Source organism: Montipora foliosa, chromosome 5, assembly GCF_036669935.1.
Source record: "Montipora foliosa isolate CH-2021 chromosome 5, ASM3666993v2, whole genome shotgun sequence".
Classification (NCBI taxonomy): Eukaryota; Metazoa; Cnidaria; class Anthozoa; order Scleractinia; family Acroporidae; genus Montipora; species Montipora foliosa.
Genome location: NC_090873.1, coordinates 36,645,819 through 36,658,260, shown reverse-complemented (window position 1 = coordinate 36,658,260; position 12,442 = coordinate 36,645,819). Strand labels below are relative to the sequence as shown.

General features: G+C 42.6%; 3 protein-coding genes across 5 annotated transcripts in view; 1 reads left to right on the top strand and 2 right to left on the bottom strand.

Annotated features, from left to right (window-relative positions):
- Positions 1-6,039: 6,039 nt before the first annotated feature.
- The window catches only part of LOC138004087 (oxidation resistance protein 1-like), a 39,998-nt gene continuing 33,595 nt past the window's right edge, over positions 6,040-12,442 (bottom strand). For 2 of the 3 annotated variants that reach the window (XM_068850489.1, XM_068850490.1), the window contains exons 14-16: positions 8,242-8,340; positions 7,324-7,397; positions 6,128-6,413 (exon numbers count right to left, since the gene is read on the bottom strand). In XM_068850489.1, coding sequence (XP_068706590.1) covers positions 6,278-6,413; positions 7,324-7,397; positions 8,242-8,340 — 309 coding nt within the window. In that variant the 3' untranslated portion in view covers positions 6,128-6,277. Of the gene's footprint in view, positions 6,414-7,323; positions 7,398-8,241; positions 8,341-12,442 lie in introns of all 3 variants that reach the window. The other variant, XM_068850488.1, reaches the window with a different exon arrangement.
- Positions 10,480-11,398, top strand: LOC138004463 (uncharacterized). Its single transcript, XM_068850986.1, has 2 exons — positions 10,480-11,178; positions 11,246-11,398. Exons 1-2 carry the CDS (start codon positions 10,480-10,482, stop codon positions 11,396-11,398), a joined length of 852 nt encoding a protein of 283 aa, XP_068707087.1.
- Positions 11,587-12,442, bottom strand: part of LOC138004088 (putative nuclease HARBI1) — a 1,355-nt gene continuing 499 nt past the window's right edge. Inside the window, exon 1 of the mRNA XM_068850491.1 lies at positions 11,587-12,442. This exon is cut by the window's right edge and continues 499 nt beyond it. Coding sequence (XP_068706592.1) covers positions 11,721-12,442 — 722 coding nt within the window. The 3' untranslated portion in view covers positions 11,587-11,720.

Sequence of the window (12,442 nt, the reverse complement as noted above, 5' to 3'; positions counted from 1 at the left end):
AATATGGTCGTTCAATAAAAAAATAACTACTTTTTTCTGCTTAACGTAAGTTCACAGTACAATCTGATCGATCCTGAGTGCTTTAACCCTTTAAGCCCCGAGGGGTTCCCCATTGACGAGTAAAATCGTCTGGCGTTAGACAGAGTAACATCTATAAGTGCCATTTGGCACTATCGGGGCTGAAAGGGTTAAACGGGGACATAGTTTTTTCACGCTGTTAGCTTAACCCTTTAAGCCCCGAGGGGTTCCCCACTGACGAGTAAAATCGTCTGGCGTTAGACAGAGTAAAATCTATAAGTGCCATTTGGCACTATCGGGGCTGAAAGGGTTAACACTTTTCTGAATACGAAACACCTTTTGTGTTATGTTTTTAGCCTTTGATGACGGATATCTACACCGTCAGGAGACGTCCAGCCGAGAATTTTCTGAGTCAGCTAAAGCTCCTCATGCAGAGAATAACAAATAAAACATTTTTATCAGGTTTGAAGCTCACAATATTCAGAAAGAGATGAAATGAGAAGGACTCATGTGTTCTGAACCTGCTCTTAAAGGATGCCAAGTGCCGACAGTTGGCTCTCATACACTTGCATATAATCGATGACAAACCGCCTGCAGCGGCCAACCTGAGCAGACGTTTCTCGCTTTAATTGTGATGCATTCAGAACCATTGAACTGAGGTAAGTTTTAATTAATCCAGGACAAAAGACCTTATTTTTTAACTAATCATTCGTTTTATTGAACCAGTTTCTAACCAAGCCTTTTCCCATAGTGCATGGGCGTTTGTAAGAAATACGGCTCAACTCTTACACTCCTAGCATGCACTGGAGCCTCTGTTTTCTCTACAGAAAAAAAGACAATTTTCCAGAAACTGAAAAAAAAATGTGAAAAGAAACAAGCCAGTTTTAGGCCCAAGGTAAAGTGCCTATACTTCAGTCAGTCCACAGGTATAGTACCTAGTGTTTTAAAGGTATCTAAAGTAACTCCATTCTTTAAAATGGAGTCAAGACTGACCCTAGCAATTGCCTGCCAATGGCAACTCTCTCGGCCCTTCAGGAAGGCTCTGGAGCAAATTATTTACGGGCAACTTGTCCAATACCTTGCCAGGCACAGCAAGCAATTATGGAAATTGTTGATTATTTAATTACTACACACTTTTTTCCATGATGACTAGAACGTTTTGTGTAGGCTTAGCTACATAATTCCCGAAGAAATGTCTAAAATTCTCCAAAAACTTTTAAAATTCCAGAAAATCAAAGATCCGGATTCTCCTGATTCCGAAACTACGGTGAGAAACCGCTGCTTAAATGCACTGTAGGGCCCCCTTTGGTGAATAACCGCTGATAAAGAATGGATACGAACGAGCTGACCCCTCTCCTGGGTAGGTTGGAATACAACAAAAACCTTTTGTCAACGTTTTTGCCTGTGAAAAGTATCCAACATGTCAGGTGAAATTTCAAATTGCTCTGAAATTCTCGAAATTGTCAAATTTTTTTCTAAAATTCCCGAGAGTTTCTAAAATTCTTTTTGATGTCTAAAATTCCCAACAAAATTCCAGAATTATGAAGCTAAGCCTAGATTTGAGTAATAATAATCTGCATGATGGAATAGGAGAAATGCACTTCCAGGTAACAAACTAAGCATTCTGATTTGCCAGTGATCAAGAAGCCTCAGATCAATCAAATTCGAGCCCTGGATGGCGCAATTCTTGCGTGTTGCGCTTACGTTTCTTCTGATAATCTCATCTCGAAATTTTTCATCTAGTTAATAAGTAATACCATTTTTCTCGTGCAATTCGGGATAACTAAGCACTCCTAATTTTTTTCGGAGACCACAAATTTTGTTAATCTCTGAAAAAAATCACTCGTTCTTATTTATTCCAAATTGCACTCAAAATCATGTGATTATTTGTACAAAACGTTCTAGTAATCTTGGGGCAAAAAAAGAAACATTTGTCCACAAATAGTAATCTACTCAACAACACTCCCATTCAACCTCAATTGAAATAGGACGTTTTCAATCAACCTCTAGGGACACCAATAACAATAGAGAAATGTACGACTTCTGGTGGGCAAACAAAAAAAGCTAATGAGAGATCTTTGTTTTCGTCCACCAACATGGCGACGATGACGTCACGTGAAAACCTCCTATAGGAAATGGGGTGAAATATCAATCAGTGGTCTAAGCCAATCTGGAACAGCTTGCCTTAGGGCTAGCCAGAAGAAATACGACCCACGTGAATCGGTAGGGGGAAGGAGGGGTAGGTCGTTCCTCCGGACCAGTGTTCATTTTCGCGTATCACCCATTTAAATGGTTAAGTATTGGAGGAGGCCTTACCCTGTGTACCAGAGGCTTTTCATGCGCGGTTTCCGGTTTCGAGTCTTCAAAGTGACCCGGCTTTGCCGCTCGTGTCTTCGGCCGAACCTCTGCGATGCCGGTGCAGTGCTTTATCAACCAAGTTGTAAACTATTTTCCAATCCCGTGATGCCAGTAAGTAAGTAAAACCTCTATTTAAGTGTCGATGTGTTTAGCCCACTAGATGGGGGTTTCTTTACATAAAAACAGTATAACTTACTTACTCTTGGGACTGTATCACGCTTCAGTGAACTGGATATCCATTGTTTTAATGCAAATAATCCCCCAAAATGAACTGTATTAATAGCGAATGGGAGTCCGTACTCAGCTATTACAACGGCACTCGGGACTTGCTCAGAAAGCAATGGCCCAAAACAAACAACCAATCAACCCTAAAAAGAGTGGGTGCTCGGGTGCGAAATGAGACACTGAGTTGGAAGTCCAGCAAAGTGACCGTGGCCTCGTAGCTCAGTGGTAGAGCATTGAATCGGCATCGCAGAGGTCGTGGGTTCGATTCCCGTTGGAGCCACCTGAAGAGACAATTGCTTACATAAGTGCGATGGACACCTCTCACTTTCGTGTGTAACAGCAGGAACCCATGACCCGGAGCCTACAACTCTACTGTGTTCGTGTAACGGCGTTTTCACAGACCGATTTATTTTTAGATTGAATTTCCCGCGAATGAGACTCCCACAGGATCCCGATGACCAATTACAAGAAATTAAGCTGACGTCATAGGTCACCGAACCGGAACTGCCTTTCTTTTTTGACCTAGTCTAAAAATAAACCTACTTGTGAAAACGCCGTTTCACAGACGCTGTATGGAAGTTGCATGCTCCAGATGGGCTCCTGATAACAGGTATTTCATAAACATACATTTATTTCATCATACAAAGAAGATAGTCATATCTATACAAAAATAACCACATTTGAACGCTGTAGAAACACAAGGAAACATTCGGATAACTCAACATTGGTTCTCATTTTAATTCTAAAATTATTTCCTCTTTCTCTCTAATGAACATCTTCATCATAACAATTTATCAATTAATATTTAGTGGTATCTTTTCGGTTGAAGAACTAACATAAATTATTCTTATTTATTATATCCAGATGGACAGGAGTTACAACAGTTACACTAGCTCCACGATATGCTTGATTCGGAAGCACAAATAAATTACAGAGCTTTAGTCCTTTTTGTTTGCCTTAACTGTGAACCGTGCACGATTTTTCTCTTGGCCTAGCGCAACAATCTTTACCAGTGACGCTAAAACGGACTCGCTTTCTTGTCCAAGGGCCGACAAAGTGCGAACCTGAAGATGCACGACCGCGTCGCCACAGGAAACGTCTCATGAAATTGGAAGTTTTCAATACGGAGCTTACGCAAGGGCGACGACGCCGCCGCCGCCGCCGCCGCCGCCGCCGCCGCCAACAAGAACGTCGTCTAAAAATTAGGGAGCTTACGATTTTACAACGGCGGCGGCAACAACAACGGCGCAAAACAATGATATCATTGGTTTAAAGAGCATAAATAATTGTGCTGCACGTGCAGCACGGATTTTAGGACGGATTCTTGTGGTACTCTGCATAAGGACGACGTGAAATTACCAAATCCTGAGGTTTTGACGACAACATGAGCATGCAATAGAAATTCTTTCATTCTCTATTTTCACTTTGTAACTGCTGCTACCAATTTATTTTTAGGATACTTCGCACAAACTGTAAGAAGTGAACGAGATAGAATAACGGCGAAAGACTTATGATAAGGCAAAGTGATATTTTGAGGTGACGTTCCCGTCGACGTCGCCGTCGCCGTCGCAGATCTTAATGTCCCTATTATTTAACAATTAGACCCTTCGCCCGCAAGGGCTACGGGTCAATAGCCCAAGAGGCGAAGCCGAATAAAGTTAGCAAATGCAAGTTGAAAATATATTTATTTATATTTCGAGGACTATTTGTAGCGTAGCCAATCTAAATGCAGCATTTGCATTAGTCCAATAGTTGGGTGATACTAATATTGTAATAACTTCGTTATAACCCCAAGTCGTTCGGAATGGAAAGTGTGTATTAACAGTGCAGGAATAAAATTGGCATGAATTGTGAGGTTGTTTGGGGAGAGAATTAAGAATATTTCGTCATATCCTTACGTCCTCTACACAACCTGAAATATGCTCAATTCACCTCGTTAGGGACCTTACGAAAGGACGACGACGAGGGCTACGAGAACGTTGTCTAAAAATACTATTTCCCGTTACTATAAAAATTTTGCGATTTCTCCAAGTCGCTCGGCTTGGAAAATGTGAGTCCACATTCCAAGAATAAAATTGGTGAGAACGGTGTGGATAATTAGAGAGAAATTGAAAAGTCATCGTTAGGTGCTCGCCCCCTTCTTTCACACAACCTCAAATTTGATCATCAACATTTGTTGCTCAACAAGTGTTGAACAATGTTGCACAGAAGTGTTGAACGGAATAGAGCTGGTCTCTATTTTCGGTCAACATCGTTCAACAAGGTTCAACGTGTTGAATGACATATTCCAACATTCAACAGGGCACGACACACTGTACAACATTTGTTAAACAACACCTGCAAAATTTGAACCCTGTGTCAACGGCTTAAGAAATGTCTTAAAACGAAGAGCGCACAGGCCGAACGCGCAGTTTGTCCCTCGTCCATTTCTACGTCGACCTCGTTGCCCAGGGACCCTTCTACTTGGAACTGGACAAGTTAGGTGACATAGCCATCAACGTTCTTGTAGCCCTCCATAATTCAAACCATCACTATCAAAGTCCTCGTAAGGACGCAATTGCTCATCTTCAAAGATTTTACATTAATATGACTAGCATTCCTTTCTTCCCTCGGAAAAAAACAAGACTAGAAACAATTCAAAGGAAAAAAGGAAATTACGTAATGTGTAATTTGGACAATGATCAGTGAGCAGATAAAAATATATGGGAAAGCCTGGGGTCGGGACGAAGCTATGACAACGTTTTGTGGATTACAGACTTAACTGATTAGAGTGTGATGTGAAGTGTTAGATTTCTACTCCATATGAACCATGTGAGCGACAGCCCTAATAATGGAATGGGCCCACACAAGGACAGAGAAAAACTCTGACCAGGGTGGGAATTGACCCCACGACTTTCGGGTTAGATCACATGGTTCATATGGGGTAGAAACCAAGCACTTCACATTACACCCAAATCTGTTAAGTCTGTTCAAATATAAGTGCTACACGGCCAACGTTTGCAAAAACGTAATCCTTCCTTGTACTTGTACATGTTAATTGCCGTGAGTTCACGGCCTGCTTCCGTCTGACCTTGTAGCTCCGTCGGTAGAGCAGCGGTGATCTAAGCCGAAGGTCATGGGTTAATTCCCACCCTGGTCAGAGTTTTTATCTGTCCTTGTGTGGGCCCATTTCCTTTTGTGGCTTACAATTTACTGGAGTCAAATGTGACAAAAAAGATGGGTTCGATACGAATTGAAGACTAAAAGAGAAAGTTCAGCATCAGCCTTTCCAAATAGCCAGAGTACTCAACAAATTAGCACATTCCCCAGGAGTTGCACGATGGAACGTTAGATCTGGCGCATGTAGTTCGTGTATAAGAATCGTCCTCTCGACCAGAACCCGCATATTGCAGTAATTGCTTTTTTCCAGATTGCAATATTTTCCTTTGTTTTTCTTTTATACAACTCCTACCTTTTAATTGGCCTCAAAAATCGGCAACACTGGTTGCACTTACTTTAATACTGTACTTGTATGGTTACATTTGACACAAGTGTTTACGCAAACAACCGTCGTCACGACAACACAACTCGAAAATCACGCGAGTGTCGCCTGGTAACCATAATACCTATTCATAAAACAAATACTACATGGGAAGGGAGGGATAGGGCATTAATCTGTGGGGGTGGTTGATGGGAATCAGACGAACGTCCATGCTTCCAGTCCGCTGCAAAGAAAATCTTCTTGTGAAGACAGTTGCGTGTTGCTGAAGGTTGAGCAAGGATGGCTGCTTCCGTGATATAGATCTTCATCTAGCCAAAGACCAAAATTTCCACTAAAAAAGAATGGGCAAATAGAATTAAAAGCAGCATAGGTAAGACACAAGACAAATACATTAGCTAGGAAATTAACTTGGGCAACCACAATGTCGACCAGAACATAACAGAAGGCTGTGTGAACAAAAACGAGTCTCCACGCTTTGTGCTTACGTTCGTCTAAAAATATATTGTCCCGTTTCAACATCAGACGATTTGTTCGTCTTCTAGTTTGAAAACGGCCACTGTATAACTGTCTCGCTAGTCGGCGTCGCAAATACAGCAACAACAAAGCTCAACAAGGTCGAACCGAAAGCATACCATGGCGCCTCTGGCTACCGCTATACGGTCCATCGCTGACATTGGAGCACAGCTTACAGCCAGCTGGAATCAGCTGAATGCTGGTTCTTGTTGAGGGAGGAAAACTTGAGAACCCGGAGAAAAACCCTACACAAACTCAACCCACTTATGGCGCTGGTAGGGTCCGGGAATCCAACCTGGGCCACATTGTTGGCAGGCGAGTGCTCTCACCACTGCGTCATCCCTGCTTCCCGATAAAGCGCTGGCACAAAGCAACGACTTCTACTTGGATTGTATGTTTTTTTAGTTTTTAAGCCACCCCTCTCATGGTCAGCTCATTTCCTCAATATTTCGGCAAGTCTTTAGAAGTTAATCAAACAGAGATCTTGACGATAAAGTTTGAACCAATAAAACTTCCTAACAGCAGCTGTGAGACGGCGGAGACGACTAATTCGTTCATTTTTGACGTTACTTTACTACCATTTTCAGATGACATAAAAAGACATCGATTTTCCCTTAGTTAAATTTAAGCCCATTTGTATATGTCCGGTTGAGCTCTAATAACAAAGGATTTAGGCGCATTTAATGCTCAAAGGAAACGTTTAAACTGGGGTGTAATAACTTGCTTACCCTCCACTACCAATGGCTAAGCTGTCTTTGGATCCCTTGATGAAGAAGTTGTTGTCTCCAGTCCAACAATAGATCTACAAAAAATAGCGCCGCTTGAAGCTTGAGCAGTATTATAACCTGGCGCATTCGATTGATGTTTATTATATCATTGCCTAGATAGAGAGTACTAGAGATCAAGAGCTGCTCAGTTTGTTCATGTTCCTTGTGTTAATGCTTGTGCTTGCGTCGCTACTAAAACCAAAATCCAGGCAAAACTACCCACAGGCAACAAACAGCTAATACAATTTTGGAGGCAGGCCAAAACAAGTGTAAAATAATGAGCCTGACGAACCCAACCTTTGAGTGTGTGGGCCCCTTTGCTTGTCCGGTCGTGATCTCCGACCGGTTGACGATCTTTAGCCAGGGGTATCGATACACTTTTCTCGTCGGCAGTGCAAATAGAACCCTTTTCGCGAATTTTAAATTTTCTTCTCTACAAACGTGAGCAATCCACTTAAGATACTGCACGGTGAAAACATCTATGATTGCCACAGTCTTTGTTATTCTTAAGATGTCTTAAATCGAGTACACGAAATGAAACGCTTCATCGTTCTCGTCGGATACCTTCCGGCGCCGCCCACCCTTCACTATACTATGCAGACATTAGGGCCGTTTATACAAGAGAAAATAAGCCGCGGCTAACTCTGGCCGCGGCTTACGTAAGCCGCGAAAGGAACTATTTATACGAGTATAAACTCCCAGGCCAGGATAAGCCGCGGCTTGAGAAAGCCGTGAACGTGGATTTTTAACCATTTATACAGGGTGTTCGCGGCTTACGTAAGCCGCGGCCACAGTTAGCCGCGGCTTATTTTCTCTCGTATAAACGGCCCTATTGTGGTCAACAAGAAAAATAAAAAAGCTAGAGGCTAGATAACATACCTCGACTGCATTGTTTTCAAACTTATACAAAAAGGACTCTCCAGTACCATAAAATCCCTCGCTAATTTTCAGTGGGCACGAGCAGAGAGCGCCAAAAATCTACCAAGAAACAAAGCAATACAGAAATTCAAATGATGGACAAAAATTTCGACAAGGTATGCATGACCCCAAGAAAACGTCACTCACGTCTCCCACCCCAAACATGCGGGCAAGAAGCTCGAGTGGCTCATTCAAACCTGAAGCATTCTGAGCCTGTATTTCTTTGAGTATGTCTATGACCGATAAGTGTAATATTTTAAATATCCACACCGTCATTTTTCTGTATGTCTGCTTGTCTTTTCAGAGTATACACAAAAATGTAGAAAACAAAAGACTAAAACGCAATCACACAATTTCTTATCTCTGATGACGAAGTTGATGATGATGATGATGTCATGAAGAGCATGATAATGATAATGACGAGGATGCGGATGATGATGTGAAGTGGATGATGACGACGTGAAGAGGATGACGGTGATGATGAAGATGACGTGACGTGGATAATGATGACGTGAAGAGGATGATAATGATGATGATGATGATACAATACAATACATACTTAATTGACCACTCCCCATAGGGGCTTTTCAGGGCCAATGAAACACAACGAAACGACAGAACAGAACAACAACAACAACTGTTAAGAATCCCAACTGGCCGGAGGCAAACCAGTTGGCTATTTACAAGTGCAGCTGGGAAGTTGAACCAGGGAGTTTCAGAATCAAATTCAACGAGTGGTTAGAGCGGGTCTTGAACCCGGACCTCCGGATCTCAAAGCAAGCGCCCTAACCACTGGACCATGTCAATGATGATAACGACAGTAACTAAGGCAATTCTGATGATTACTAGCATGAAATACTGGAGATGTTTAAAGAGAAGATAGTTGATAACACTGCATAATGGTGATGATAAAAAAGGAACGAGAGTTTTACAATCACGGACTGTCACCACGTAAGTATCAACTACTGGATTCCTTTCAGCAATGTAATGTGATTGTATAGCGTACCACAGGCATCCCAATGATAGTAGCAACATGAAACCATTTGAAAGGTCTCAGTGATTTAGTCATACGACATCGAAGCCGCCCCGTTGACAAAATCCTTTTGAAAAGGGGGCCTGGACGAGCTGGCATAAGCCAATCTGGAAGACGCCATCCGAGCCTCACCGAGCAGCTTGTTCGCAACATATGAGCTTTCTGAACGAGCGACCAGGCTGCCCAGGATATCTTGCAGCTTAATGAAAGGACTACGACGGGTGTCACGGAGGCCGCAGGCTCGAGGCTGTCCGAGACTGATTTTTCAATTGCCCTTTCGCCCTTGGTTTTGGCTAAAAGGAATGACTAAAAAGTACCTTCTTGAGCCCACGGTGAACTAAACCCAAGAGATCATGTTGTCACTTACAGCAACTGCTGACCGGAAGAAGGGCCTGTCAGGTCATCATTTTTAACCGCCACCTTCGCCCTTTTTAGCAGTTTCCTCACGGGCGCATTACACCATTCAACATAAACAGTTACAATAATTTATAATCTAAGCTTCTCTCCCATCACGTCAAAATAAAATTCATCACCCAGCAAAAACAAGAGAACGCCGGGAAGAAAACTAAATAAGGAGTTTAAGTACAACACATTTTTTAGCAACGGACGGCAACCGGAAGTGAGCGGTTTTATTCCCAGACCCGAAATATTCACTTCCGGTTTCCGTTCTTGACCCAAAAATTTCTTGTGCTACGGCTCCTTAATATTTGCCTGATGAAGTGATGAAACACTTATTGACCTAGTTAGGTAGGGCCGAACGGGACAATATTTGACTGTCAGTCATGGGGCAAGCTCGATCCAAGATACCGACCCAAATACTCTCTCTTGCAGCCCTCACATTCACCTACTAAGGGCCCGGACGCACTGGGCAAATTTTTGTTTATTTTACGAAAAAATCTGTCACCAGTTCGCTGAGACAAGTGCGCCCGGTGATTTTTAGATCTACCAAATTTTGTCAAGGCTTACCAAACTTCAAAGACGCCGTCGTCCTGCCTCAGAGCAGGACAAATTTTTGTCAGGTGTGAAATCTGACAGATTTGTTAATTAACACGCCATGATTTCAAGGAAAGTGTCAATCAAGAAAATTTGATCTCTATTTTTAATCGTATTTCACGCCGAAGCCCGCCAAAATCATTTCGTATTTACGCGGCAATCAAACGGTGAAGATGGGAGATTCGTACCTCGGTATGCTGCATAACGATCCTTACTCAGACTACAACTATTACGGTTCCCAAGTCTACGTTCCAGCTGAATCTCCAGGGCCAAGTACTGTTCAATTTGTACATCCCTATGCAAACCGACCATATACACATTCGTATGCAAACCACCCGAGTCAGCCGAGTGCATGTACAAGTTACATCACGACTGATCAAATTGAAAGCAGCCAAGTTGGGGATTCAAGAGCAGACAAGAGCAGAAAAAGGGGCAAAGGTCCAAAGAAACAAGCGGCAAAGTACGACTCGTTTGAGCCTGAGGAAGAGCGGTATCTGGTGAATTTATGGGTTTCATACCACGAAAGGTTGGAGAGCAAAGACGCGCGAAAGTACTGGTCAAAGATCGTCGACGAATTGAACGCAAAGTATAACCACAGTCGAAACGTGGAAAAATGCAAAAGGAAACTGAAGCATTTAGTGGACAAATATAAGGAGCGTAAAGATTGGAACCGAAAACAGAGCGGTGGTTCCATTTGGAAGTCTCCGCACTACGACGAAATTGATGCAGTGCTTGGAGTGCGTGACGTCGTCACGTTCAGCAATGTAGCGGGAGCCGGTTCGGAGAGCTCAAACACGTCAAGCACAGCAAGCCCTGAACGATCTTCATCAGGTACACCTTCTCCTGCTCCTGCCGACACTTCAAGCAGTTCAGTAGAAAGTGAAAAGGAGAGCAGGCGCATGTGAAAGAAGAGGAAGATCCCTCTCACCCCTGAGGCAGAAAACGAAATCGAAAGTTATGAAGACCGTGACAGACCAGGGAGAAAGAACTGCTGACGTAATGGAAAAAATGCAAGAGGCTCAAACGAAACAAATGCACATGATGAACAAATTTATGGGGGCCATGCTTGAAATTTTAAACAAAGACAATTGATATGAACATAGGAACACTTTCTGGCTTTGACAATAATCAAACAGAACGAAAGTAATGATTGCACATGTGTAACGCAACGTTTCAGTTGAAATCATTTTTGTGAATCAGTGAAATGTTCAATTTGTGAAAACGTTTTCATTTTTAAATGAATTTAAACATTTACTACAGTTCTGAATCATACAGTTTTTGTAATATAAGTTTTTGATTGTATTTGATAGTCCGTGAAATTACAATTTAGAGGAAAAATATTTTGTTTACGTTTTGAGTCACATCTCGTAACGCAACAATTTGGCGAGCGTTCATGGCAGAGTTTCATGTAAATCTACAGGTTATCCTTAATAATTTCTCGGATAGCCTCTCCATCACCAATCACATCGTCATTAGGGTTTTCTCGATCGTCTCCATCATCTCCAGCATCTATAAAGTCCCATTCATCTCTGTGTAGAATGCAAAAATTGTGAAGCACAGCACATGCGACAATAATCTTGGAAACTCGTGCTACACTTGTTTCTTCGATAAAAGACAAAATACGCCATCGGCCTTTTACTATTCCAAATGCGTACTCCACCTTGACTCTTGCGGCAGACAACTGCTTGTTAAATTCAATCTCACTTGGATGTCTTGTTCCCTCAGGGTAGGGCTTCTGGAGCCAGCGCGAAAGCGGGTAAGCACTGTCCCCCACCAAATAGAGCTGTATTTCATGACCGCCAATTACATGAATTGGCGCTGCGAGAACGTCTCCCCGATCTGCTCTGTCGTAAATCGACGAGTTTCGAAGCACTCGCGCATCATGCAAGCTACCGGGAAAGCCAGCGACGATATCCAAAAATATTTTTCTTCCGTCGACGATGCCTTGCACCGCCACATCGTGCTGCTGATATCGGCTGAAGTAGTCGACAGCGCTTTCTTTTGGAGCCTTTATTTTTACGTGTGTCCCATCGATGGCGCCTGCTATGTTTGGTAGATCAGATAATTCTTCAAAAGTTGCGATGGAGGCTCTTGTCTCTGCTTCGTTAGTTGGAAATTTGATGAAGTCATTTCTAA

Coding starts and splice junctions, on each gene's coding strand:
- LOC138004463 (XM_068850986.1), top strand. CDS start 10,480: ATGGGAGATTCGTACCTCGGTATGCTGCATAACGATCCTTACTCAGAC. Junction 11,179..11,245: donor CCGACACTTCAAGCAGTTCA/GTAGAAAGTGAA, acceptor CCCCTGAGGCAG/AAAACGAAATCGAAAGTTAT.